Source organism: Hippoglossus stenolepis, chromosome 23, assembly GCF_022539355.2.
Source record: "Hippoglossus stenolepis isolate QCI-W04-F060 chromosome 23, HSTE1.2, whole genome shotgun sequence".
Classification (NCBI taxonomy): domain Eukaryota; kingdom Metazoa; phylum Chordata; class Actinopteri; order Pleuronectiformes; family Pleuronectidae; genus Hippoglossus; species Hippoglossus stenolepis.
In genome coordinates, this window is record NC_061505.1 from 6203488 (window position 1) to 6228514 (window position 25027).

Below are 25027 nucleotides of genomic sequence, written 5' to 3' on the forward strand. Positions count from 1 at the left end.
CAGAATCAACACGTAAAGATTAATAGACAATTAAAAAAAAAAACGTGAGACCGGACTAAGACTGATTTCATTGGGTCATCAGGTTAATACTTTATTTTTGTTTGATTGCAGCAAAGAGAAAGAAAGGGAGACGGAAACGAGAGGAGAGAGAGAGGACGAGGAGAATATGGGAGGAGGAGGAGGAGGCTACAGACTTTGGGAGAGCTGTGGCTACAAGCCTTTGTATCAAATCTAAAGACAAAGTCATCAGGCAACATTAAAACATCTCTTAAAAATAACATGAACATATTTTTGTGGGCTCTATATGGCACAGTATTACCCTAGACATGTACACGATACCAAAAACAGTTTAGCCACACCCCTACGTCTATGAACAGCTTCGTAGCAAACAAAGCCATGAAATCTATCTCCAGATCATCTCTCAAGGAAAAAACGCTCATTTTTGCTCCCCAAAATTTCTTATGCCATAACAAGGCACCTTAACCAGTTGAAATCTGGCAGATCCACGTTGTACGATAGATAATTATCTTTAATATCAAAGCAGAGGCACATTCATTTTAAACTAAAACATACAGTAAGTAGTTGTATATTACCACCAGATTCCAGTCCAGTCACTACAATACGTCGATTTGCATGCTTTTGGTCTGTATGATAAAACCGTGATGGCAAACTATGGCATAAGAAATGGTCAAAAAAAACAAAAAAAAACACAAACATGTCCATCTGCAGGAATGACTTGAGATTGTACATTGGAGACAGCAAGGCTTTTTTTTTTCTTTTTCTTTTTTACACTGAAACGTACCCCACAGAAAAGTGTCAGACAACAACATAAAAAAATAACAGGTGGCCCATACGCTGTCCAGGGATACGCTGCTGCTCAGGCAGATTTATTTTGGTTTTTCTTGTTCACGCACTCACTCGCTCGCTCTCGCTTCACAAAGACCTCACGCACGCAATAAAAAGGCTTGTAACCACACCCAAGGGGATGCTTGTGCGCCCCTTCAGTTGGTCACGATGTGTTTTTTAAAAAACACTCCGGCCTGATTCCTAAAAGGCGTCCCGGCACCGTCGACCCCCTGCACATGCACGCACACACTGAGGCCCGCTGGGGGGACTTCACTCAGAGGTGCAGTGCACGAGTGTATGCTTGAGGGAAGAGGGCGGATTAAAACAGCTTCTAAATAGTGGCCGTGAGACGTAAAATGTGGAAGATAGTTTTCGTGGAACTCCTCCAGACTGCTTTTTCGATAAGTGATGATAAAATATTAACGGATATGGAAGATTAAAAAGACCAGAAAATATAAAAGGAAACAAAAAAGCTGTGCGCACAGTGCCAGATTTGCCGAGGATATAAACGGTAAGGAAGCAAGTGTTGCTCATGCGTTGTGGATACAGAACCCAAGTTTACTGACATGTTCCTAGGACTACTGTATATATGCATACCAGACGTTATACGGTTGTTTTACAGGTTATTTGTGTCATAACTGAAACAAAGAGGAACTGAAACCAACTCTACCATTAATGCAGCTGTACTTCATTAACCTCATGACTAAATTTACATTCATATTTGTACGTTTACTCACCCCCCACCACCCCCCCCCGTTTTTCACTGAAGCCACTTCCATCTGGTAAGAGGGCTAAACAACATAAAAACAACAACATAGTTCAACAGAACAAACATATAGAGATAACATTACACAACGAAAAGCCCCCAGGAGGGCATCTGGGGCAGTTTTTCAGCCACCACTTTGGCTGCCATCTCAGCCTTTTTCCTACCACTAGGTAAATAACAGGGCAGGAGGGGAAACAGTTCAGACTATTCCCATCTCCCTTCAGTCGGGGGAACAGGAACAGTTTATTTATCCCCCCAAATCACTTCTGTAGGGCTTCCAACAGTTTTGTGCCCATATATTTCCTTTTCCTATACCCAGAAATAACTCAATACCCTGAATCCATTTTTCTTTTTCCTCCCTGTCGCTCTCCTCTTCCTGGCTTGGGACACGGAGCCTTTTTTTCCCCTCTTCCAATCAAGGAGGTAAAAGCTACGCAAGGTGAAGGCTGTCTGGTTTTTATTCTTTTCCTTTTTTCTTGAAGGAAATGAGATGAAAAAAAAAATGGAAGTGCAACGGTCTACCAGCCTTCAATTCTTACCCAGTGGCCAGCTACATATCCCAAGCAGCTACAAGTGTCCCCTTTAAGTGACCACTACTTTTTCTACTTTGTGCACATAAGGTACAAACTATGGTGAATGCTATACAGATCCAACAGTGTCATCTGGCCACAAAGCAACACGGTTGAGACACGAGAAGCTCAGATGATCCGTCGTTGTCACGTTCAGCCATAGAATTGACTTCTTAATGATTTGGATATGAGGGATCACTTCTAAATGCACTTTTATACATTGACCTACAGTAGCTATTCCAACTAGAGTAGGAATGCTGTGTGCGTCTGACACGGAATGACCTAGCCATTCATGCACGTACACCCACCCACACACACGCGCGCACACACACACACACACACACACACACACACACACTCTCTCACACATACGCAGAAATACCTGCTTAAGCCAACCTCTGCATGCACAAATCCCTACATACATGTGCATGTACATGCTCATATACATCTTTCATTTAACGACAGGTTACACCTGCACTCGCAGTCTCACCGACTGTCCTCTCATCCCTTATCATGCCCACACGAGCCTTCCCTGAAGTGTTTATCCTCGTTTTGCCACGACTATAAAGGGAAGCTGACTGAACTAATTTGTCACACAACACACACACCCTGTTAGAAGTTCTTATTCTTATATTATAGATAATATAATGAGAAGGAGAGGAAGATTAATCAAGCTCTAGAACTATGACACACTACAGCAAAACAGGAGAAACACAGGGAAAGGTGAGCAGGGAGTAAAGAGAGGGGAGTAATGACACGTCACTAGATTATCGGCCTCTCCTCCCCATTTCTTTGCTCCCTCTCCTCCCTTCACAGCTACTCCTGATTCAATGCCTAGCTCTGATCTCTACTGAATAAAAGAGAGGCAGGGGCACTGTGCGAGCGTCGTCAGTGACCCAGTGAGCACAGACCCCTCCTGCTCCTCCTAAACAGGCCAGGCCGTCCCCTTTGGAATATATTCCTCTTAAACCTCCTGTTGTACTAAGGTTTGCCGCTGCTGTCACGTTGCTTCTTGCCGCTGCCACTGCTGCCGCTGTACAGGCTGGGATTCGCCAAGAGGGGGTGGGGTGCTGCGCCCATGTAGGGCCCAGCAGCGGCTGCGTAGTTGAAGATGGCTGGAAGGAAAGGCAGAGGCTCCACCTTGTCCCCCCCAGGTCCCATCATGTTCAGAGTCACCGGAAGAGCTGCTAAGTTATAGGGGTAGGCCAGCAGCTGGGGCCCATAGAGCAGCTGGTAAGGGTCTGGATAAAATGGCAGCTTGGCCAGGTCCCCGCCATGAGGGACCATCACTTTTCCCAGTGGGCCAAAGGGAAGATGTCCACCAGGATAGGACATGAGCAGATTTTCATCCTGCTTCTTACCAGAGCGGTAGCTGTCCGGCACAATTAGGGGTAAGGGATAATCCTGGGCAGGGTAGCCCACTGGGGTGGCGCCCCCCTGCTGGGAGTCTCTGGAAGAAACAGTGTCCTGGTGCTCGGGCTCAGGTGGCTGAGGGGCTCGGGGGAGTAGCAGAGCGTGGGCAGAGGGGCGGTCGCCGACACCAGCTGCTCCAGTGGGCAGTGAGAGCCTGTCGAGTCCTTGTGAGCTGGAGTGAACCTGACGGTTGGCTTGAGATAACAGTCCAATGGTGGAGGGAGACCGACGCGGGGACTTGGGAGTGTGCCTGTGTGAGGAGGGTCCATTCATAGTGGTTTGAGTGGGGATGTGCTGGGGGGACTGCACAGGACTCAAGGGCTCCTCTTTAGGGACCAACAGAGCCATTTGGTCCTCTGGGGCATGAGTAACTCTGCTCATTTTCTGGGCCCTCTCTATCTCTCTTTCTCTCGCCTTTTCTTTCTCCCTCTCTCTCTGTCTCTCTCTCTCCCTCTCCGTCTCTCTTTGCCTCTCTATCTCCCTCTCTCTAGCTAGTATCGAGGACATGGTAAGGTCTTGTGCTTCATTGGGAGAGGGACTCCTGGACAGTGACTGAACTCTTAGATCCTGGACCCGAGGTGCTTCCTCATAACCTGCGTGCAGAAACATACCACTCCCACCCTGCCTCTCCCTGTCCATAATGACCCCATCCCGTTTCACGAATCCGCCCTCGGAGCTGGGAGCTGTTGTCATGGAAACAGGAGCAGCAGCAGCGGTTATTCTGGTCTGTGACGTCATGGGCACATTTGGAGAGGTGTTGGTGGGTGCCACGACGTGCACAGGGCTGGGTATTCTGTAGATCTGGCTGTCTAGGCTCTTTTTGCTGGGGCTGCGGTAGTCCAGACATTCGGCCCCGTTCATGACGAGCACGCTCTGGAGAGCGGAGGGTGCGGCAGGCGTGAATTCATGTTTAGTGGGCACGAGATTAACTGGACTTTCTAGTGGAGGGTCTGCTGTTTGTGGGCTGGGCTGTTTCTCTACAGCTGAATGTGTGAGCCCTGTTAGTTGGGGCTTGTCTGTGGATTCTGACCTGTGATGTTCAGCGGTCAGTTCACTGAGGCGGTCTTCGCGCTGCTGCGAGGCCAAACAGTCACCACTGATGGGCGGGTCTGGTGTTGAATAGCTGATAACTGAAACAGAGAGCGCACTGGGAGCCTTTCCCTTCTCCGTCTCTACGTCTCTGCTAACGTCATTAATAACGGTCTCTGTTGTTTTTGGCTCCGAGGCTTTATCTTCCCTTTCCCTTTCTGGGGAGCTGCTTAACTCGTGGCGTCGGATATGGCGAGTTAGTGCTGAAGATGTCTTACACACCTTGTGACACTGTGGACAGGTGTGTCGTGATAATGCTCGTCTGCTGAGGCGACTTGGACTAGAGTTTCTCCCTGCTAAACCCACATGCCCCCCCCTTTCTTCATCGTACTTTGAAATCTCTGGCACAGATTTGATCCCGACCCCTTCATCCTGTTCAACAAGTGCCACTTTAGGGGGTGCAGAGGGTGCGTCAGTGGGCTTGGGATGCTGGGCTCTCTGGTGGTCTTCCAACTTATCCCTTGAGGGGAAAGTGGCTCGGCAGAAGAGGCACACAAACTCCAGCAGATGGCTCAGCTCGTGTTTGTCTCGCTTCCTGGGGCTTGAGAACCAGCGGCCACATGTACCACACTCTGCTGCGTTCCCGTTAGTCCAAGGCCGCCTCTTTATTCCCATAGGAGCCCCTGAGGTAGACGGAGGAGGCTTTGGAGAGTGCAGAGGAATGGAAGCAACCTTATGACAGGCCTCCTGCTCTTCTGTGTCTTTGCTCTTATCCTTTAAAGGAGCAGAGAGACAGCCCCTCTTTTTCCCCTCTCCCTTAACTCTGTCAACTTTTTGGGGCTCCTCAGTCGTCTCATCCTCTTCCTCATCTTGGGATTTCTCTGTTTCTTTATTTAGACAGTTTTTGAGCCTCTCCGCCCTCCTCTTCAGCCGGATGGAGCGCTTGTATTTCAGTTTTCTCTGCCAGCTCTTCACCCTCTGCAGATGTGCTTGGGTCTTCCTTTTAGGCTTGTAGGAGTAGTAAGGCCGCCATAAATTATCCTCCATGTCATGGTCACTGTCCTGCTCCCTCACCTCCCGACGGAAGTAGTACTCCCTCACTCCATCGGGGGATTTGGATCTCTTTTTCCTCACCTCCTCCTCCTCCTCCTCCTCCTCGCAGTCTCCCTCCTTATCATCCTCCTCCTCCATGCTGGCTCTGCGGTGCAGGCGGTGTTTATGGTGATGGTGGTGGAAGTGAGAGTGGCGTGAATCCTTGACCTCTCGCACAGACGATGTTTCACTGCGTTTGGATTTGGGGGGAGAAAGGCTCTTGTCTCTCCGGAGGTCTGTCTCAGAGATGCTGCGCTTCACGATGGCTTCCTCGCCGATGCGTACAGTGATCTGGCAGAGTGGCCCTGCCTCTCTGACATGTGACCCTACAGATGCCGGCAGCTGCTTTGAGCCAGAGGTGTCGCTCTTGCTGTGGGACTTGCGTGATTTGTGAAATGATCGACCTGCCTCTGCCTCGCGTCCACCTCTTGAAGTTGAACCATTCTCTCTGGTATCTGAATTGTCTCTTGATCTCTTCCTATGGCTGTCCGCACTATCCCTTTGCTTTTTAATTGGCCTGGGGCTGGCCTTGTGTGAAGTCTGACTGTTGCTGGTTTCAGGGGACGGGCTGCTTATTGGGCTTTTTTCGCTTCCAGAAATAACCTGGTTGCTATGTACGATGACAGAGGATGACACTGCTGTTCCATGAACTATGACAGAGGGTTTTGTATGTCCATATGTTATCACAGAAGGCATGCTAGTTTCTTTACCAGTCTTGGGAGTTTTGGTTTTGTTGCTACTAGACATTTTGAAGTTGCCACTGCCTCTGCCCTGCTCTAACTCTCGGGCTTCGCTCTCATGGTTTTTAACGCGGTGCATGTCCGCTTGGGGGAGGGGTGTTAGTCCAGAGAGGTCCCTGTGTTCTGGAGCCACAGAAACAGGGAAGTCATCGGGGAAGGCATCTGGGTCAGGCTTAACACTCTGGGGGTGGGCTCCGCTGATTAGGCTCTGTAGGTCCCCAGAGCCCAGAGCACAGCCCAGACCGGGCAGGGAGAGGGGCGGTGTTTCAGTTGGTGGTAGAAGCAGGCCATTATGCAAACTGTCACTGTACGTCTTGTACGGTCTCTTCTGAGAACGCATGGGGAGAAGGCGGTAGAGCTTGAGGGCATTAGCTTTCTGCTTATAGCCGCCATTAGCTGTCTTTTCACTGGAGATGAGGCTGGGGTTAATCCCGTGAATGGTTTTCTGGTGCGTTTTGAGATTGTAGTAGGTGGCGAAGGCGTCCCAGCAGAAGATGCACTGGTAGCGGCGCTCTCCTGTGTGCCACACCTCGTGCTTGGTGCGGTACTCAGCCAGGGCAAAGACTTTGTCGCAGTAATGGCAGGGATATTTGCGGCGCCATGAGTGCACATTAGAGTGACGCTTCAGGCTGGATAGGGTCATGTAGGATCGCTCGCACACAGAGCAGAAGTAAATGACATTGCCATCAACCACCTTCACAAAATGGTGCTCATCACCCGCCAGTAACTCTGCGTCTGCTGCATCATCACCTTGGATACGCGCCAGGAGGCTCCGTGCTTTCTTTCCTGGCCGCGCCTTACTGATGTCTGTTTCTCCCACAATCATTCCCCCCTCCACTCTCACCTCACCCTCCTCGAGCGGCTCCTCCTTTGGCTGCACAGTGAGAGGAGGAGGGCCCAGGCTGTTGGAGGGGAGGCCTGGCATCTTGCAGGAGGCCTCGTGGGATTGCAGTCGTTTGCTGTGGATGAAGACTTTGCCACAGAAACGGCAACTGAGGGCACGGCTGCCACGATGCAGCCGCATGTGGACTGTGAGGGAGGAGGCCGAGCTGAAGAGCCGGTGGCACACACCACAGATCAGCTCAGGCTTCAGGCTGTCGGTCGGAGAGTAGGAGGACGAGTGAGGGGGGGCAGTTAGACCCTCAGATGGGGGAGGAGGAGGTGGTGGTAAGGGGGGAGGGAGGTGGAGGGTGGGTGGATGAAGGCTTGGTCCATGAGGGCTTCCCAGTTTCCCAGCTGGTCTTCCTGTTATCTTTTCTCTCCTCTCTGCATCCCCACATCTCTGATAGGCTGATGTGCCCAGGCTGAAGAGGATCTGGGCAGTTTGAGAGGGCGACACTGTACCGTTGGCGATCCTGTGCCTCTCGTCCCATCCATCGACACCATAACAGGCCCCCAAAGACCCGCTTGAGGATCTTGGGGGTGACCTCTGAAACTGAGTCTCTGGATTGAGTTTGGAGCATTTCAGAGGAGGCGGAGATTTTATGTCCTTCCTGATAAGTGCATGAACAGTCATGGGAGATGAGGAGGAGGAGGGCGAAGAGGACGGAGAGCTGTCGTGCCTCGGGGGCTTAAAAGGTCTGTGCTTTACATCCATGGTGGCATCCAATTTCCACAACGACCCCTCATCCGAGCTCTTGGAGGACGGACGCCGGCGGTGGGGGGAAGGAGAGGATGAGGAGGAGCTGCGACAGTGGTTTGGAGATGTCAGAGAGGCTGGGAGGGGGGCGGCACTAAGTGGGAAGCTTAGGGTAATTTTTGCATTTTTAGGTCCATCGACCATGTCCTCCAGTCTGTCCTCCATCATGGCTTCTCCCCTGCCTCCATGCCTTTTACCCTTCATCTCCAACTGCTCAGTTTCCCCTTCCTCCTCCTCCTCCTCCTCCTCCTCCTCTTCAGACTGAGAGGCCACCCCACGAGACCAGGCAGGCTTGTGTAGTCCTTCGATCTTTTTCAGGCCGTACAAATTGACAGGTGGGTGTAAGGGTGAGGAGGATTGAACTGCCTGAAGGGCGTCTAGAGCCACTAATGACAGTGGCGGGGAAGTCCAAGGTGTCAACCGCTGACTCTGGTGGCACGTGGCGTCCTTAGCTGCAGTATGTGGTCGGGGAGTTAGCCCAGGCGCCAGGTGCTGTTCACTCAGAGGTGACTGAATAAGTCCCGCGTGGAGGGGGTCCCATACCTTTTCACTGGACACCATGACCAGCCCCCGAAATCTGAAAGAGAAAAGAGACAGAATATATTAGCATTATAGACATCCTAAGGTAAATGCATGACACGAAAATGGACATCAACATAAAGTAAAAATGAACAACACACCGAAAGCTTTGTCAGAAGCAGTCATGGCGCTCATGGAACACTTGAGAAAAGGCTAAGAAAACCGAATGCCCTCGCAATGCTGAACTTCGACAGCTCAGCCAGGAATGGTGAGTGTGAGGAGGGAGAGGGTAGGGGGAAGGAATGAATCTGCGGCAGTGCTGGTTTAGATTTCAGCGTGCCACAGCCAAGCCTTCAGAAAGGCATTCCAGAGATCCATCTCCGTCGGCTGTGACACAACATTCCCTATTCCTAATTGGAAGGCGCTCAGATTTAATCAAGATTCCCTCGGAATAGAGTGTTGACTTAGATTCATGGCCCAAACACACGTAAAAATAGTCCCGCACTTTCTATTTGAGCAAGGGCTTTGTTAGCCGTTCCTGGCAGTGGCTAATGTTTGCCGGGCATGACTCTAACCATTTATTTGTGAAGGCAAAGGTGGGGGGGAAGCGGGGAAGAGGAGACGGGAGGGAGATTGCATGCATGTGCACCGACAGTTTTTCCGCCCTCTGCATCCGGTACAATCTCAGCTGAGCTGCAGAAGATGAGCGGCAGGCTATTCTCATTTCCATTCTAATTCAACAGCCACTGTGGTGGAAGCAGCAATTTCTCCTCATATAAAGTACCCGCAGATTCACATGCAATAAGCAATTTGCTGTTATTACTTATTGACAAATGGTTTCATTTGTTTACGTCTGCAGATTAGGTGGAAGAACAGAGACACTGTGAGGCCGTAATGATGCGACGAGATGAAAAATCCTCAGTCATGCTTTTCTGCCTGCGTTTTCAAGCAGCAAAGCAGCCAGGAAGGCAGGCCGCTGTAAAATTCCACAGGCAGCCCTGAACAGGCAGAAACTAGGTCAGCACTGTTATTGCAGAGGGAAGAGGAGGGAGAGAGGGAGAGAGAGAGAAAAAGAGAGAGGGGAGAGAGAGAGAGAGAGAGGGTGAGGATGAAGCAGAATGAAAGGGTGATAGAAAAAGGGAGAGAGCAAGAGACAGAGAGAAGGAGAGAGGAAGAGGAGGGAGAGAGGGGGGGGTCTCAAACAGGAACAGTCAGACACACTGCACTGGCAGACAGACGGGAGCCCGGGCAAGCAAAAACACACACACACACACACACACACACACACACACACACACACACACACACACACACACACACACACACACACACACACACACACACACACACACACACACACACACACACACACACACACACACACACCACAGTGCATATGCTCATGTGTGCCTACAGGCAGGACAGACAGACATAAACAAAGTAGTTGAACGTGGATGGACCCACTTGTAAATGACATTCAAAACCAAAAGGTGAATCTGAGGCCAACATGTCCCTCACTCCGGCGGGCACAGGTGGAATAAAGTACAGTCAACAAAAGGAAAACAGAAGTGTCTAGTGATGACATACTTGGAGCAAACAGTGGAAAATACTTCTTGTCGTACGGAGACAAAAAAAAGAAAAAAAGATGGAGTTTGCTTCGCCAGTTCGTGCAGTCAAGAGGATCTGTGTTGAGAAACGAGGATGCACGATGCTGTCTCCCCAGGCCTGCCATTTTTTGTTGCTCTGAATTGAATCAGGCCTTCACTGTCGCTCACATTTGCTGAGCGATAGATGTTGTGCAGGAAATCCCTCACGGCAAGCGCCAGCCTGCTACAAGTGGGCGGACACACTGAGAGACGGTGCTAAGGCTAAAAATTTCACCATCTCATCTGATGCCTGCGCTGTGGACAGGAAAATGCGTATGACGCCCCCTCGCTATTTTTCTTTATCTCCCTGTGACGCACACAGCCACAGCACAAGCAGAGCATGCACAACATGCTGTCTGGCTGTGACAGGCCGCTCTTAACACGCTTTAAACACGCCGGATTTACTCGCACTCACAGAGATGTGTGCACAGACGCACAGGACATGCATAAAAGCACTGTCATGGCACATGCTTCAAACAAGTCAAACACACACAAGCAAATGTGACCATGACTGTGGCATAACTCTCGAGCAAAGAAATCAAAATAAACAGCAACCGTGCTTCCACGCTACTCTGCAACAGGATGTTCTGCACAAACAAACATGTTGGCTGGCCTGTGAAGTGTTCATCTACAATATTTACACTTGTGGCACTACAAAACCACACCGCACCAACAGGTGCTCAGCAGGAGCAGGACAAACTAGACTCTCGTCAACATATAAAACACATTGGCTTTCACATGACAGAGGTTCTTCACTCACAAGTGGAAGAAACGTTTCGCCGTGTCCTGATAGAATTTTATTCCACATCACAAGACAAATGTGACAAATGGAACAGAAAACACTGTCGTCTTTTGATCCTGGGTATTTCCTTTTTGTTGTTGAATTTTAGGAACTAGAATGTCACTAAGCAGAGCTCATATTGGCGGAAAAAAACACTTTTGTCCGGATCTGTGACAAAATTTAATGGGTTTCCTCATGACCCACGTCCCATCCTTCCACCATGTGTCGGGAAAATCCGTTTGGTAGTTTCGCTTAATCCTGCTGATGAACCATTTAACCGATAAATACTATCAGTTAATCTGTTAAAAAAACAATCCTTGGACATAGGTTCCATCTGAGCAGCTTTTTTTCCGCTGTGCGTCACACAGTTAACAGACAGCGAACCCGACAGACGGCATGTGGACATGTTGCCATTTGTGAATAGAAACAGTAGAAAAGCTGATGAGGACTGAGTAGGCCTGAACATTTACGCAGTTTACCCAACGGTCTCTCCGGTGACAGCATGGATCCGGAAGTTATGCCGATGTCGGCCTGCGACAGCGAGTGGATTGTTCCTGACTGCGACAGCACTCTGTGTGTGTGTGTGTGTGTGTGTGTGTGTGTGTGTGTGTGTGTGTGTGTGTGTGTGTGTGTGTGTGTGTGTGTGTGTGTGTGAGAGGGAGCTAGTACAGCAGCACTGCAGGTATGTGTCGATGAGCGAAACTTCATTTTCTACCGTTTCTGCTGCTGTTTGCATAATGTAATAATTAAATCAATAGTTTAAAAAAAAAACTTGCATTGGTATTTTTAGTGTCGCACGTGTCCATTGCATGACATTTTAATCTTGTTTATTAATGGTTAATAATTGGTTAATAAGTGTCAGATATCGTAAGAAAAAAATTCTAAACGTCCGTTGCACCTACCAACCAACCCACCGACAGATAGGGGTGAAAACACAACCTGTTAGTCTCCCTCAGCTCAGTTTAACGACGGGAAAAGCAGAAGCGCTGTTTGGCTCAATAAACCATTTTTTCCTGCTTGAATTTGTTTGACCAACGCAGATCAGTAAAAACATTTACCATTGACTTTGAGACACTTTTTCATTAGCATTTGAAAAAATAAAACATGGGACGACGATGACCTTGCAAGCCATTCATTAGCAATCCACTGCATTTAAATGGACGATCAGTCACCGGGGACATCACGGCTGAAGTGGCCTTGCATAACATAAGGCAGGACGGCAGAGGAGCTTGGCTGGTGCGCCAGCTCACGGGCCTTGAACCAGCCATTGAGCAATCTGTTTATTCCGCTGACACCCGTACTTGTGCTCACAGTCAAAAAAGTGTTAAAACTAATATTTTTTTGTGCAATATTTCCTCTCAAAGGAAACTCCTCCACAGTCACACCACGAGTGCTGTAATATGATGCAGTTAAAACGAGAGCGTGCGCTCAAACTAAAACTTCATTTGGCTCTAAAATAAAGTGTTCAGTCCAATACTTATAGAGGACTAAACGTCTGATCGTAACAAACTGAATTTTTAATACTGTTATTGTGCTGATTAATTTACTTCCACATTGCAATATGTAAACAGCAGACACTTGTACCAAATCCTCATTAAATATAGTGCAGCTTCTGGTCCCAGTTTCCCATCACAATTTATTTTGATTTGAACTTGAGTCTTATTTTCATGATTTAAAGCCGTTAGCATTTTCTAAGATGTGGGAATAAAGCAACATTTCTATGGCAAAAGAAGATGGTTCAAGAAATATGATCAGCGAGGCTGTTAAAGCTACTAAATTGTGAGTTTAAAACTGATCACAAATGTATCCCTCTCTGCACAGGAAGCCTGTGTGTGTGTATAAAGCTTCAGTAAGCTGAAGTATCTGGGCATAGTTGTGCCTCGAGTATCTGCGGGTTAAAGCTAAACCAGGAAGTCGTCTGCATTTTGCATATTTGTTGTTTGCCTCTTATATTTAGCATCGTCATTGTCGGCATTCACGTATTTCATCAGTTAAGTTGTTGATCACGCATTACTCATAGAAACGATAATAGAAAGTCCAGAAATAAATACAAAGTTGTCATGAACTAAAATTATCATGAACTAAAATTATCTTTTGATTCTTCAGCAGTGATGAGCCATCATATACGTACGTGTACGTGTGCATGTGCGTGTGAGGTTAAGGGGAGTGCCTGCAAGGCGGAATGTGGGGGGCCTCGGTTTTCCAGCCGGTGAGCCAGAGGCGAGGAGCATGTGGGAAGAGGAAGGTGTCGGTTAGGCTTTCTCCCCAGTGAGGGGCAGCCAGAGGGGCCCAACTATCAGAGCAGCAGTTGGTCTGTGAAGAGGAGGGTGTACGTGTGTGCTCGTGAGGGTGTGCACGGGCGGGCGGGCAGGCGGGGGGGGGTGGGCATCGTTAGCAAGAACAGGCTACTGAACTCTCCGCAACCCCCCGGCCAAGAGAGCATGGTGGAGCCAGCCAGATGGGATAGAGGGCGGGAGGAAAGGAGGTGAGCGGAGGGGAAGTTGGACCGGGTTCGGGGAGTGGTGGAGCAGAGGTGGCCGTGGTGGTTGTGGAGTGAGCGGGGAGGTAGGGGTGACTTCAAAACACGTCTCCTCCATGTTCACATTTCATGGTTTCCTTGTCTTTCTGATCCCTCTCTGCGTGACTGACTGCTCCCCCTTCTCTTCCTCCCCATGTGTAAACTGTCGTATCGTGGTGTTTTTGCATGCCGCTCCACGCACCAGCGAACCGGCCCATGTCTAAAACGCCATTCTCTCCATGGTCTGTTAGCTCTCAACCCAGCACGTAATTCCCATAATTCTGCTCGCTGCAACACAATCAGGAGAGGCTTTGAAAGGCTGCAAGGCCAAAAAAAAGTACCCCCGGAGAGCGGTAACACTATACCAGTGACCTTTTTGAGGTAATTTCCCCAAAATCATTTTCAATTTCATGCAGGGTCCCAGTTGAAGGGGGCGTGATATCCCCAGTGGACTTCTCGGTCTAAAACTACCAAGGAACATTTGATTGTTAGTATGGTTCAACCAAAGTGCCACATTATCATAAACTTCGACTGTGGCAGGTCGGAGAAAATGAAGCGCTGCACCACTTCCCCCGAAAACAACTACACTGAAGTACGTCAACATCCTTTATAGAAAAAAACTAAACGAAGCCAAACCAGCTCCGTCCTGCAAGTGGCAAGCGAGCAAGTGACAACATCACAACAGTGCGCCGCAGCATCAAACTACACATCTACTGTCTGACCTATGACCCCTGCCCCCGTGGCAGTGTGGATCATATTTTCCATACATTGAGCACATGGGGCTTGGGCTTGGCATCCATGGAAACCAGGAATGTGGAGTAGTTGGCAGCAGTTGCTCTGTTGTTTTGGAAAAAAATTTTAAAAAACGAAAAGTGAGGCTTAGGGCAGCAACAACTGGGGCCTGGTGACATCAACATGAGAGACAGCGTCCAGCAAACACAACACAACAGGCTGTTAAAATGGAGGACAAGCGGGACGGCCCAAATCAAAAGAAATGAAAAGACAAGAGGCAGTGGGGTGGAAGTGGAGATGTGTTTACGGTTGCCTGTGTTGCACGTTTCTCTCCTCTGACGTTGTCCCCAAGTTCATGCCCCCCGCGTTAAGACCCCCAACAACAAAGCTCACATCATGTCTAAACGCCTGTGCTGACATGTGCTGGCTGACCCTCCCCTCCCCTCACCTGCGGGTGACTCACGGGGGACGCGAGAGAGGCTTCGAGAAAATTAAAAGTTTCATCACAACCTCCAGAAAACGAGTCATCGCTCTTGAAAAGAGAATTGCGTGGTGCGCCAGCGACCAGCGACGGGAGGATGAGGGAGACGAGGCCTGTTCCTGGCACACGCACGCACGCACGCACGCACATAAACGCGCTTCCAACAAACGCACACTGCATAAACACACACACACACACGCGCACACCCACCCGCCCGCCCGCCACTCATGCTCCCCGACACACGCATGTTGAATAAAAAATAAATAGAAAACCTTTTCCTCCTCTAGACGCGTGAAGCAACTAGGGCTCCAGCAGCAGCAGGAGAGTGGAGCAGGAAAAACAAGCAGGAAAACAACAGAATTCAGCCTCTCCTCCTCCTCTCTTCCTCTCATTCTCTCCCGTCTGTCTCTCAGGAAGACAAGCATACAAGAAAAACGTACCTCGGAAAACCTCCTGCTGCATCTCTGCTGCGATGTGTTCTCTCCCCTCACACTCCCTCTCTCCCTCTCTCTCTCTCTCTCTCTCTCTCTCTCCCTTCCTCCCTCCCTCTCTCTCTCCCTTGGTCTGTGTATATGCGCACGACTGAGTGTGTGTGTGAGAGGGAGAGAGAGAGAGAGAGGGAGGGAGAGAGAGTGAGCACAGGGAGAGGCGGTGCACGCACACACACACACACACACACACACACACACACACATGCACACGCACACACATACAGGCAGCAGTGTGTGAAGACAGAGGGCAGGAGCGATTCTCACACTCGAACTTGCTCGCTCTCCCTCACTCACTCCCCCTTTTTTCTTGCTCTCCCTCTCCTCTCTCACTCCAGTTTATGCCTCTGACACACGATTCTTAGTGTTTTTGCTCTTTTTTTTTTTTCCAGTGGCACCCCCACACAGGCCCCCCCACCCCACTGAATCCAATCTTCTTTTTATTTGGAAGTGTTGTTCCCTCTCTCTCTCTCTCTCTCTCTCTCTCTGCACACACATGCATGCACACACACACACACACACACACACACACACACACACACACACACACACTCAGGCACACACACTACTTTATATACACAAAGCCCAGCGATAGGGAGAGGGAGGGAGAGGCAGAGGGAGACATAGTGGGAGAGCAAGCAGGCAAGAGGACGCCATTTAAGCAGTTTGTTACGAGCACTGCAAGTCCCCAAAATGGCTGAAAACAAACAGGAACCACGCCAACTCAAAAAACCTGGGCACGGGGGACGGAGAGACAGACAGACAGTGAGGGTGTGAGAGGAGTGCGAGCGAGGGAGACGTGGAGAAAAGTCAAACACGGAGCAAGGGAGTGAGGACAAACTGGTGGTAGTCTAATGGCGGACGGGAGCAGTTGAAGTGAAGTTGAGGGAAAAATGGAGGCGTTAAAGGGGCACTTCAGTGGCGTGGCTCTGCACTTTGGTAAAGTTTGGGTCCTTACAAGGAGCCTGAGAGCCTGCAAAAAAAGAATCGTCAAAATCAATGCATCAGAGGCTGAGATAACGAGACTTTACCGGGCCGAGCTCCAAAAAAACGCTGGGACCTACAGTTCCCATGATGCAACTTGATAGCGTCCTTCCTTAGACTCTGCCTGCCTGGCAAAAGCCCACATCTTTCACACACACCGCGTCCTTCGTTTCTAAGTCTGAAGGGCATCATCTAAAATAGCACGGTGGTAAAAGCGGCGTTCGCGGGCTGAGGTGGCGGGGACGTGTTCCTTCACGTATGAGGAGAAACAATTAAACCAGAAGCCAGAAAGGCCGGTCGGACCGATCAACCCATCTTGATCTGACGAAACGAAACACTGCACCGTGGTTTTAAGAAAATGACTTAACAACTTTGGAAAGTTGTGGCCACGACAGTAATTCTATCCGTGTATTGACTGGCTGTCCGCTTACACACACGCGCGGTTTGAAAATTACAGCTGAATTTTTTAATCCTACAGGGCTCTTCATGCTGATTCCTGAGTACGGTGAGCGGCATTTGATATGTGTCGAAAATTAATGGGGGATTATGACGTGTGCCAACAGTAGCAAAAAGGCTCCACCTTCCTGGTCGTCCACAAACGGTGGCAAGAACATGACTCTACTTTGTCCGACTTTAGAAAACACCCTCCAGATATTATATAACTGCTTTCAGAGGCGGTGTGTGATTCCCCCGTGTAAGGTAAAAGGTGTAAAATATTTCTGAGAGAGAAAACTGGCTAAAGGTGGACAGAAACTGGGATAGAGTCAGTCTTCGATTTGTTCAAGCCGCTCAGCTAAAAGGTTCAAGGGATCGATCAACTGCTTTCAGTTCAGTGTGTGTGTGTGTGTGTATCTGTGTCTGAGCTAAAAACCACAAGTGACAAAGCTTCCGCGTTGTTTTGCAGCAGGAAAATGTCGCCCGCCACCACCAAAACAAATGGCACCGCTGCACTGCCACCGAGGCCTGCAGCTGGGTATCAATCATGATTCATCCGTATCCATGCAAACCGCCTCACAATAGCGACTGTCTTCTTTCTGGTTACTCTCGGGCCACGCACGTCACGGTCGGTGGAAATTCCACATATCTCCGTTCTCCCTCCGCTGGCCGCGAACCACTTTGGCGGCCTTAGATCAGGAGGTACTCTCTCAGCTGGAACAAGGCGGCAGAGAAATGAGGAGGGGTGGAAGAATGTTCTAGTTATGCTACAACACCATCATACTTCCCACTGTCCTTTTGAGTGGAACTGCTGCTTCCCCCCCACCCCACCAGTACCCACCAACTGAACCTTGACGCCAACAACCCGCCCTCCTCCTACTCTTTCCCTGCCCTTTCCCTCTCTCCCTCTCTTTCATCACTCTCTCACCCTCATTGTACGCTGCCACACTTGTCTCCATGGGAACCGCTCTGGGATTGGGTGTTGTTCCTGTGACCTCTCTGGGTCTTGGAGTTGGAACACCTTCTCCACCCACCGCCTACCCCCCACCCATGCACCCCTGCACGTTTTCAAAGCAGGCTGCCTGTGAGTGGACGGGATATGTGACGGCAGCTGTGAGCAGGACGGGACAGTGCAAAACCTTCAATTATAACTAGAAGTGAAACGATGTGTGTGTGTGTGAAGCGATGGAGGCTGGGTGTGTGAAGCAGAGTGCCCGTTGGCAGAGACAATAGTATGTGTGTGTGTGTGTGTGTGTGTGTGTGTGTGTGTGTGTGTGTGTGTGTGTGTGTGTGTGTGTGTGTGTGTGTGTGTGTGTGTGTGTGTGTGTGTGTGTGTGTGTGTGATCCAGGAGTGCGTCCGCTCAGTCCACACATGTGTGTTGGCATTGTCCCGTGGCTGCAGCCAGCCACCAACTCTGTATTCAGAGGCGCCCCCGTTGTCCAGCCGTCCCCATTCATGGATGTTTGGCGAAACGTGATCATAGCTTTTCATGCTGTGCTACCAAGCGACACACACACACACACACACACATCTGAATGCACAAAGATGAAAAACGGAGGAAGCCATCTTGCACCTTGTAGCAATGTGCGAGAAAAAGAGGAGAAAAACGCAGGCCAGGGGGAACAATGCAGGTTTTGAGAGCCACGTGGGGGCGGCAGAAACAAGACATGAACACATCACGCTCATATTATTCTTTTTTTTGAGTTGATTTGGCTCACGTGTTGGCAAACAGTCGACTATTTACACACCTCCAACAGGTAGGGATCAACAGTAAGATCATCAGCTACTTTCTTTTGTGTCTTTTTTGGGGCTTCACTTACTCAAGGAAGAATTAAAGTTGCTAAATGCTAAATCTAAGCTAAGACTATTTTAGCACGCCTAAACAGAACGAATGAAAAAAAACTCTGCAGCAAGTTCTCTATGGCTCTGGATGGAGAGGAAACTGTATTAGCCCCAATGTAAGATGATATTGTTTTCAAAAAATGTTTTCAAAAAAACTGAGGTTATCTTATATTTCAGGACAATTACATGTTGGTTCACTGCAAAAGTGACTTAACAGTCTTTTACAGCGTTGCATTATGGGTAAATAGTGGCCGCACTTTGCTGCGCGGCTAGCAAGAGTTTTTCGCGTCTTTACAGTGACGCCGTCAGAGGTAATCAACTTAAAACGTGTGACGGAGGAAATAAAAAACCAAGACGACTGAAAACAAGTTCTTCTGCCTCACCCCCGACGTCCTCACTGCAGAGATGAATAATGTGACTGATAAATTTATGTTTGAGGAAGGAGAGTGAGAGAGGAATTGACTCACCACAGTAACTCAGTCTGCTGACGAGTGGCCACTGGGAAAGTGAGCTGTCTGCAGACGTCCAACCCATACATAATTCTTTTAAGAAGCCAGATGACTGTGGAGGGAAGAGAAAAATCCAAATGCGTTTACTGCTAAAGTCTTATTTAAACAGTCTTGTTTTGTGTGGCACACACTAAGAACAATGTGAGGGATTAGTTCATCAGTGAGCATATGCGTTTCACTTTTCTCCCGACTAAATGATAGATAAATAGACAGATTCCCTTTATTGTGGTTGCACAGAAAACAAGAAGAGTATTTGCAACAGCGCAGTAAATTCTACTGTTGCCTTGAGTGCACTTGGAAAAACAAAAACCTGTCTTGTGTTTTTTATAAAACGCATCATGTGGAAAGCAGATTTTCTTTTCATAAAATACAGTATAAGGAAACAGTTATGCGATTAGTATTACTGACTGTATATAACATTTATTCATATCATAAATCCAGACTGAATTCTTAGTAATAAGGATACACATGTGTGTGAAAATACCCTGAGGCGTGCTCAAGCATTAGTAAACATCCTCAAAGATCTCAAAGAGGGGATGACTAACCTGCTCTCCAGCTGACTTGGACTGAGATCAAAGTGGGAAGTCAAACGACGACCGAAGAGTTCATGTGTCAGTGGTTTTCTTAAAGAGGAAGCCGGGGCTTTGCGGCGACTCCGACGCGGCGACTCCTGCTTCTGTGGCCTGCACGTAGACATGTGAGGACAGAGAGGAGGAATGAGACCACAGCACATGCATGTTCTACACGTACAGATAAGCAAGACAAATGTTTACATTTTAAGCTAGACACACATGGTGTTTAAGCCCTCAGGATCGTCTTGCAGACACGGGGGCGGGACAATGACTGATTTGACATTACCTCTTGAGGAAAAGGGAGAGATGAGCGTGCTGGGGCATGTTCTTATTATTAGCAAACACGTCTCTGCTGTGTCATTACAAAATGTAATGAGAAAATCCAGCCTGCGAACAGCTACCTTTAAGATGAACTTTCACTTCTAGTTTGAGAAAATCGCAGGGGTACAGATATCTAAAACACCAAACATGTCCAATGTTCGATGTCTTTTCAATTGAATGCCTATTCACAAAAAAGGTGAAATGCAAACATCAAGTCAAAACTTAAATACCCTGTGAAAAGTTCACTTTTTGCACAGTTCATGTAATCTTTCCCAACTCCTTCATACCTCAGTGCAGAGATGTGATGTTTTCACAACCCCAACAAAGATAAAACTCATATCCCCTCATCTATATCTGATAAAATGTACTATTCTCATTATATAACCACTCGTCCATCAAAATCTATCTTTGACAACACAAACAAAACATTTCCATCTTTTCCAGATGAATCAGGAAGTAAATGTACGTGAAGTATGCAGCCTTTAAAGGTCAGATGACATGTTTTTCCTATGGTGTTATACTGGGTTTCTCCGTATTACTCCACCGTATATTGTTAAAATGCCAGATACATGTCAAACATTCACTTTGGTTTATTTTTCTGAACAAAATCTAACCTTTTTTCTTTCCCCACAAAGTCTCAAAATCTTTTCTTGACGCATCACAGGGTGAAGATAACCCATCTAATAAAATGTTACGAGAGACCTTGAGGTAAATGGGCTTCAACTTGGCACCGGTGAAGAGGATTTCAGCCGGGCCAAAAAAAATGTAAATATTAGAGTTCTGCCCCCGACATCCTCTCTCACATGGGAAACATGTCAAACCTCATGCTGAGCGCTGCTGCAGACTTTACACTTTCATTACAGAGGTCACTGCCACCAGGTTGTTCTATTAAAAAATATAACTCTTCAAAGTTAGATGAGATTAAATAATTCAAGATAAATAAGTTGCGCATCAAGCTAAGCAACAGAGGTCTTTTATAGCCAGTTTTTCATGTGCGTATATAACTTCTTTTTTTTTTTTTGCTTTCATTATCACAATTCTACGCTTCCCAAACCACAGAGCTGGTGTCACAACAAAAATCTGAGGGGTTGTGAGATTGACTATAAACACAGAAAAGATATATATATATATATTTCTGCCACACCAAGTTTATTTCACGAATTACCACAATCTTTTCTTCTTGTGAAAGATTTAAGCTCGCAGCTACTACAAAGATTATACAAGAGATAAAATAACTTATTGGTTTAGCAGATTAGTCGTTTGACGCAACCACTGTGGAGCCGTCGCATGAAGTGGATACGATTTAAGGCGTCACAAGCCCAAAAAATGTTGGGAACAAATCTCGCAAAATAACAAAAAACGGCTGGAATCACAAAAAACACGTTATGTAACCTGAAGGAAACCAGTCCATGATGCTGACGTCACATTGAGAAATCATTTCCTGTGACAATTTGAAAAATCTTTACCCAGGTCCTCTGTTAGTTTTTGTACAAATCACTGCAGTGAACAAAAACTGCATTTCGACAGCAGCTGACTGAAACTGTTCGGTCATTCTGAGCTTTTAGGCTTCGGTAAAGGAGGAAAAGACTGAAAATGCCTGTAACGCTTTAGAGTTTCACTAGAAACAACTGTGAGTTCAATGGGTTCAACACTGCTCCACCTCTCGCCTGCAAGACAACACTGAAGGGCTGAAACACACACACAACTCAGAGGCTATCCTCAGCAGATGTCCACAAACTACATGCTGCAAATGTCTGAGTAAGACTCTAATGACAAGGGAGGATAGTCGCCTATAAAGTTGTGCAAACTTAATAAATAAGCGGAGGATCCAAAGTATCGGATGGCAGAAATGTTTTTGCATCAGCCGCAGTCTGACAGGCCTGATCCAGGTCCCCGGAGCAGATGCACTGTGCTCCAACAAGCATGTTTGTGTGAGCCGTGAAGAACTGCTGAGTCACACAAACTGTCCCTGGGCACATACAAGAGATAAAAGGCTAAAAAAAGGAATTAGAATGGGTGTAGGCCCCATGAGAGTTACAGTTGGCATGCGCTTAATAATCAGTTTGATACGCAAGAAACCACTGGCAAAATATAGTTGTATAACAGCACAGAGAAAGGCAAAAGGAGAAGAGGAAGACAGGGTTTGTAGTGTGGACGTTGCCAAAGGAGACTGGAAAGGATAGGTGGAAAATCATCTGGGAGGGGGTGCCTGATACGGTGTGGAGGAGAGAGGAGGGGGGCGGCGGCTGTTTTTTCCACTGCCAGAGAGAGGGAACGGCTAAATCAAATTAATTAGCTCCTTCATCTCCAGGCAGCTACTCAGGCATGCTGTACTGGCGAGAACAGGAGGGAGAAAGGAGGGAGGCCTGTAAGCACAAGAGAATGGGAGAAAGCGAGATAGGCCATGGTGGCGGGGTGAAAAGCCCGCGGTGTATTTGCACCATTCAGGAGAACAGGGCCGCGAGAGGGGGGGGGAAGGGGTGCACAGCTCTCTGATAAGCGTGAGGGTTGTTTTTGCTGGAGTCTCTGTTGAGGAGGAAGTGGCTGCATGTCGGCTGACGCTGTGCACTGCTGCTGCTGCGCTTCGGGGCGATGCTACTTCCTGTTTCTAGACAGCCTGTACTTTAAGGGCACCGTAACCAACCCTGTCTCTGCACGCCTCTTTAAATAGCACGCTGACACTTCAATCAGAACCTCCCGGAAACGTGGGGTACTGAGGAACTCTTGCACAGACAAAGGGAAAAAAGAAACATGAAGTGAACTTGTCCTGTGATCAAAAATAAAACGGTAAATCACCACGACTAGTTGTGCTGACAAGAGAAGAAAGGGGGAAAAAAGGGACAGTAAAGAGGGAAGAGGAAAAAAGAAAGTGAGGCAGATGGTCAGAGGGAATGGCTACATGCCAGGGGAAACACAGCAGTAGGAGAGAAACCAAACACAGAAAAGTGAGAAGAGAAAAAAGAGGCAGGGCGAGTTGTACGTTTGAGAATGAGCCACTGCAAGCAGCATGAGGCCATCTATGAGAGTGCAAGAGAGAGGGGATGGAGGGCCTGGAATGAGGGAACAAAAGACAGTAGAAGAGAGCGTGAGAGAAATTATGAAGAAGGTTTGAGCATAAGAGGGAAGACAAACTTTCTGTGGGGGAGGTAAAGTAATTATGTGAGTACAAGGGTGAAGAGGAAGGCCAAGTGGATTCACGATACATAAATGGAGCTCCCCGAGATCTCAAAAATAGGTGAGAGGAGAGTGATAGGGGGAAATAGGATGCAGGGCAAAGGAGATCCTGAAAGACAGCGGCAGGGGTCAGGACCTTGGGAGACGAGCACAGTGGACAGCTCAGTGCAGGGTTGCCCAGACGAGACTTGGCTGCACTGTGAGAACCCCAGATTAGCACTAAGCCGATTGCAACGCGAGGTGGGATCAAGAGCAATTAATTTAGCACCCAGATAGTTCCAGGAAGGGGCTGAAAAGAACCCTAACAAAAACGCAGAACTGCTGCAAAACTCTGCGGCAACATCTGAGTCAAATACTGGGTGACTTAACTATTCTTTCCAGTAAATGAGCCGCCTGAAAGGAATCCTTGCAGATGAGAACTTGGAAGGCCTGAAAAGAGTGTGCGGATGATGAAAGGATGGACAGAGGAAAGATGAAGACGCTTGGCAGGGGCTGACATCAGCCAAAACAAACACCCAAAGAACAGGACATTCTCTCGCGAACAGAAATGGGCCGGACTGTTCCAATGGGATCGAAGAGAGCATGCCTCTGACCTTGCGTCACCCATCTGTATTACAAAACATCCTGGTGCATAACTTAAGGCGAAAATAAGACCTAAGAATGGGTTTTTTGTTCATCTAATGGGGAATTTACTTCTCGTCTGCGTACAAGAAAAAAAAACTCTGACAAGGTTTTGATCTTCGTTTTGATTCTGAGAATGAGGTAAACTGGGACTTTTTACAACCATAGTGTCCACAATGTGATTTACAAACTTACTACAAACCACGAAGACCGACAAAATCCATCATCACAGCCTTAAAGGACATTTTATATTTAGTTATTCATGCTCACAGTGATTGAATTCTCTTAGAAATTGTGAGTATAGTCAGTTTTTTGGTGGATTATACTTCACCTGCAATGACTCGCTTGTTCAATACAATAATGAGAATCCAGTTATAGTTTCGGCTTTTTAACTATAAATCACACAGAGAAAATAAATAGCCTGCGCCTGCCACTATGCTCTGCATCTGCCCGTCTCTCCCTCTCTTCTTGTTCTTTACTTTATTGTGCTACAAAGCTCCTCCCTTCCCCGCGTCCCCACCAAACCCTGACGACACACACACACACACACACACACACACACACACACACACACACACACACACACACACACACACACACACACACACACACACACACACACACACACACACACACACACACACACACACACACACACACACACACACACACACACTGACATCATCAGACAAGAGCTCCCCCTATAGATACATGAATCATCTCCCTTTACAGGAAATCATGTGTCTGGAGGACAGTCACGTGGGCCACATGGGCTGTTGATATGTGACTTTGAATACATGGAAAGCGGAGGTCGAAACAAAACAATTTTACCAATTAAAATCTGACCTTAAGATTTGCACTAACACTTCACAGAGCAAACCACTGTCAACAACCTGTGACAAATCACGGCGTAAACGCCCAACTCCCAAAACCATCAGCAACTCCTCCATTTTAACATGGAACCGTCGGGTTGCATTGACTTGGATTATATAATTTCGAACCATTTATTTGCAATTCAAATCAATTAGAATATAAAAAATACCAATTCAACAAGTAAAAATCCAGCAATTTTCACCTAAGACGGAGTACTTGTTTCACGAGTAAAATATACTTACACTATCAGAAGTAAAAAATAAATACTGACTGCTTTTAAATAGTCTTAAATGGTCAAATGCATCATTATTATTGAAATATATTATTATGAAATATTTATTACCTTCTTGTTATGTATGCCACTGTATAATCAAATCGTATTTAACAGACTGATTTGGTTCAGTGTGTAAATTCTATGGCTCTCAGATAAACGCAG

General features: G+C 47.7%; 1 protein-coding gene across 4 annotated transcripts; it reads right to left on the reverse strand.

The window, feature by feature from the left end:
• Nucleotides 1-62: 62 nt before the first annotated feature.
• zbtb4 (zinc finger and BTB domain containing 4) lies at nt 63-24171 on the reverse strand. Of its 4 annotated transcripts, XM_035148353.2 has the most exons (4): nt 24050-24171; nt 19576-19713; nt 18989-19082; nt 63-8671 (listed from the first exon to the last, which is right to left on the reverse strand). In XM_035148353.2, the coding sequence occupies exon 4, from the start codon at nt 8653-8655 to the stop codon at nt 3163-3165; it is 5493 nt and encodes a 1830-aa protein (XP_035004244.1). In that variant the 5' UTR covers nt 8656-8671; nt 18989-19082; nt 19576-19713; nt 24050-24171; the 3' UTR covers nt 63-3162. The 4 variants fall into 4 exon arrangements, with proteins under 4 accessions (XP_035004244.1, XP_035004241.1, XP_035004243.1 ...); XM_035148350.2 differs by lacking the exons at nt 18989-19082; nt 19576-19713; nt 24050-24171 and adding an exon at nt 15212-15330; XM_035148352.2 differs by lacking the exons at nt 18989-19082; nt 19576-19713; nt 24050-24171 and adding an exon at nt 15044-15205.
• Nucleotides 24172-25027: the final 856 nt, after the last annotated feature.

Coding starts and splice junctions, on each gene's coding strand:
- zbtb4 (XM_035148353.2), bottom strand. CDS start 8,655: ATGGTGTCCAGTGAAAAGGTATGGGACCCCCTCCACGCGGGACTTATT.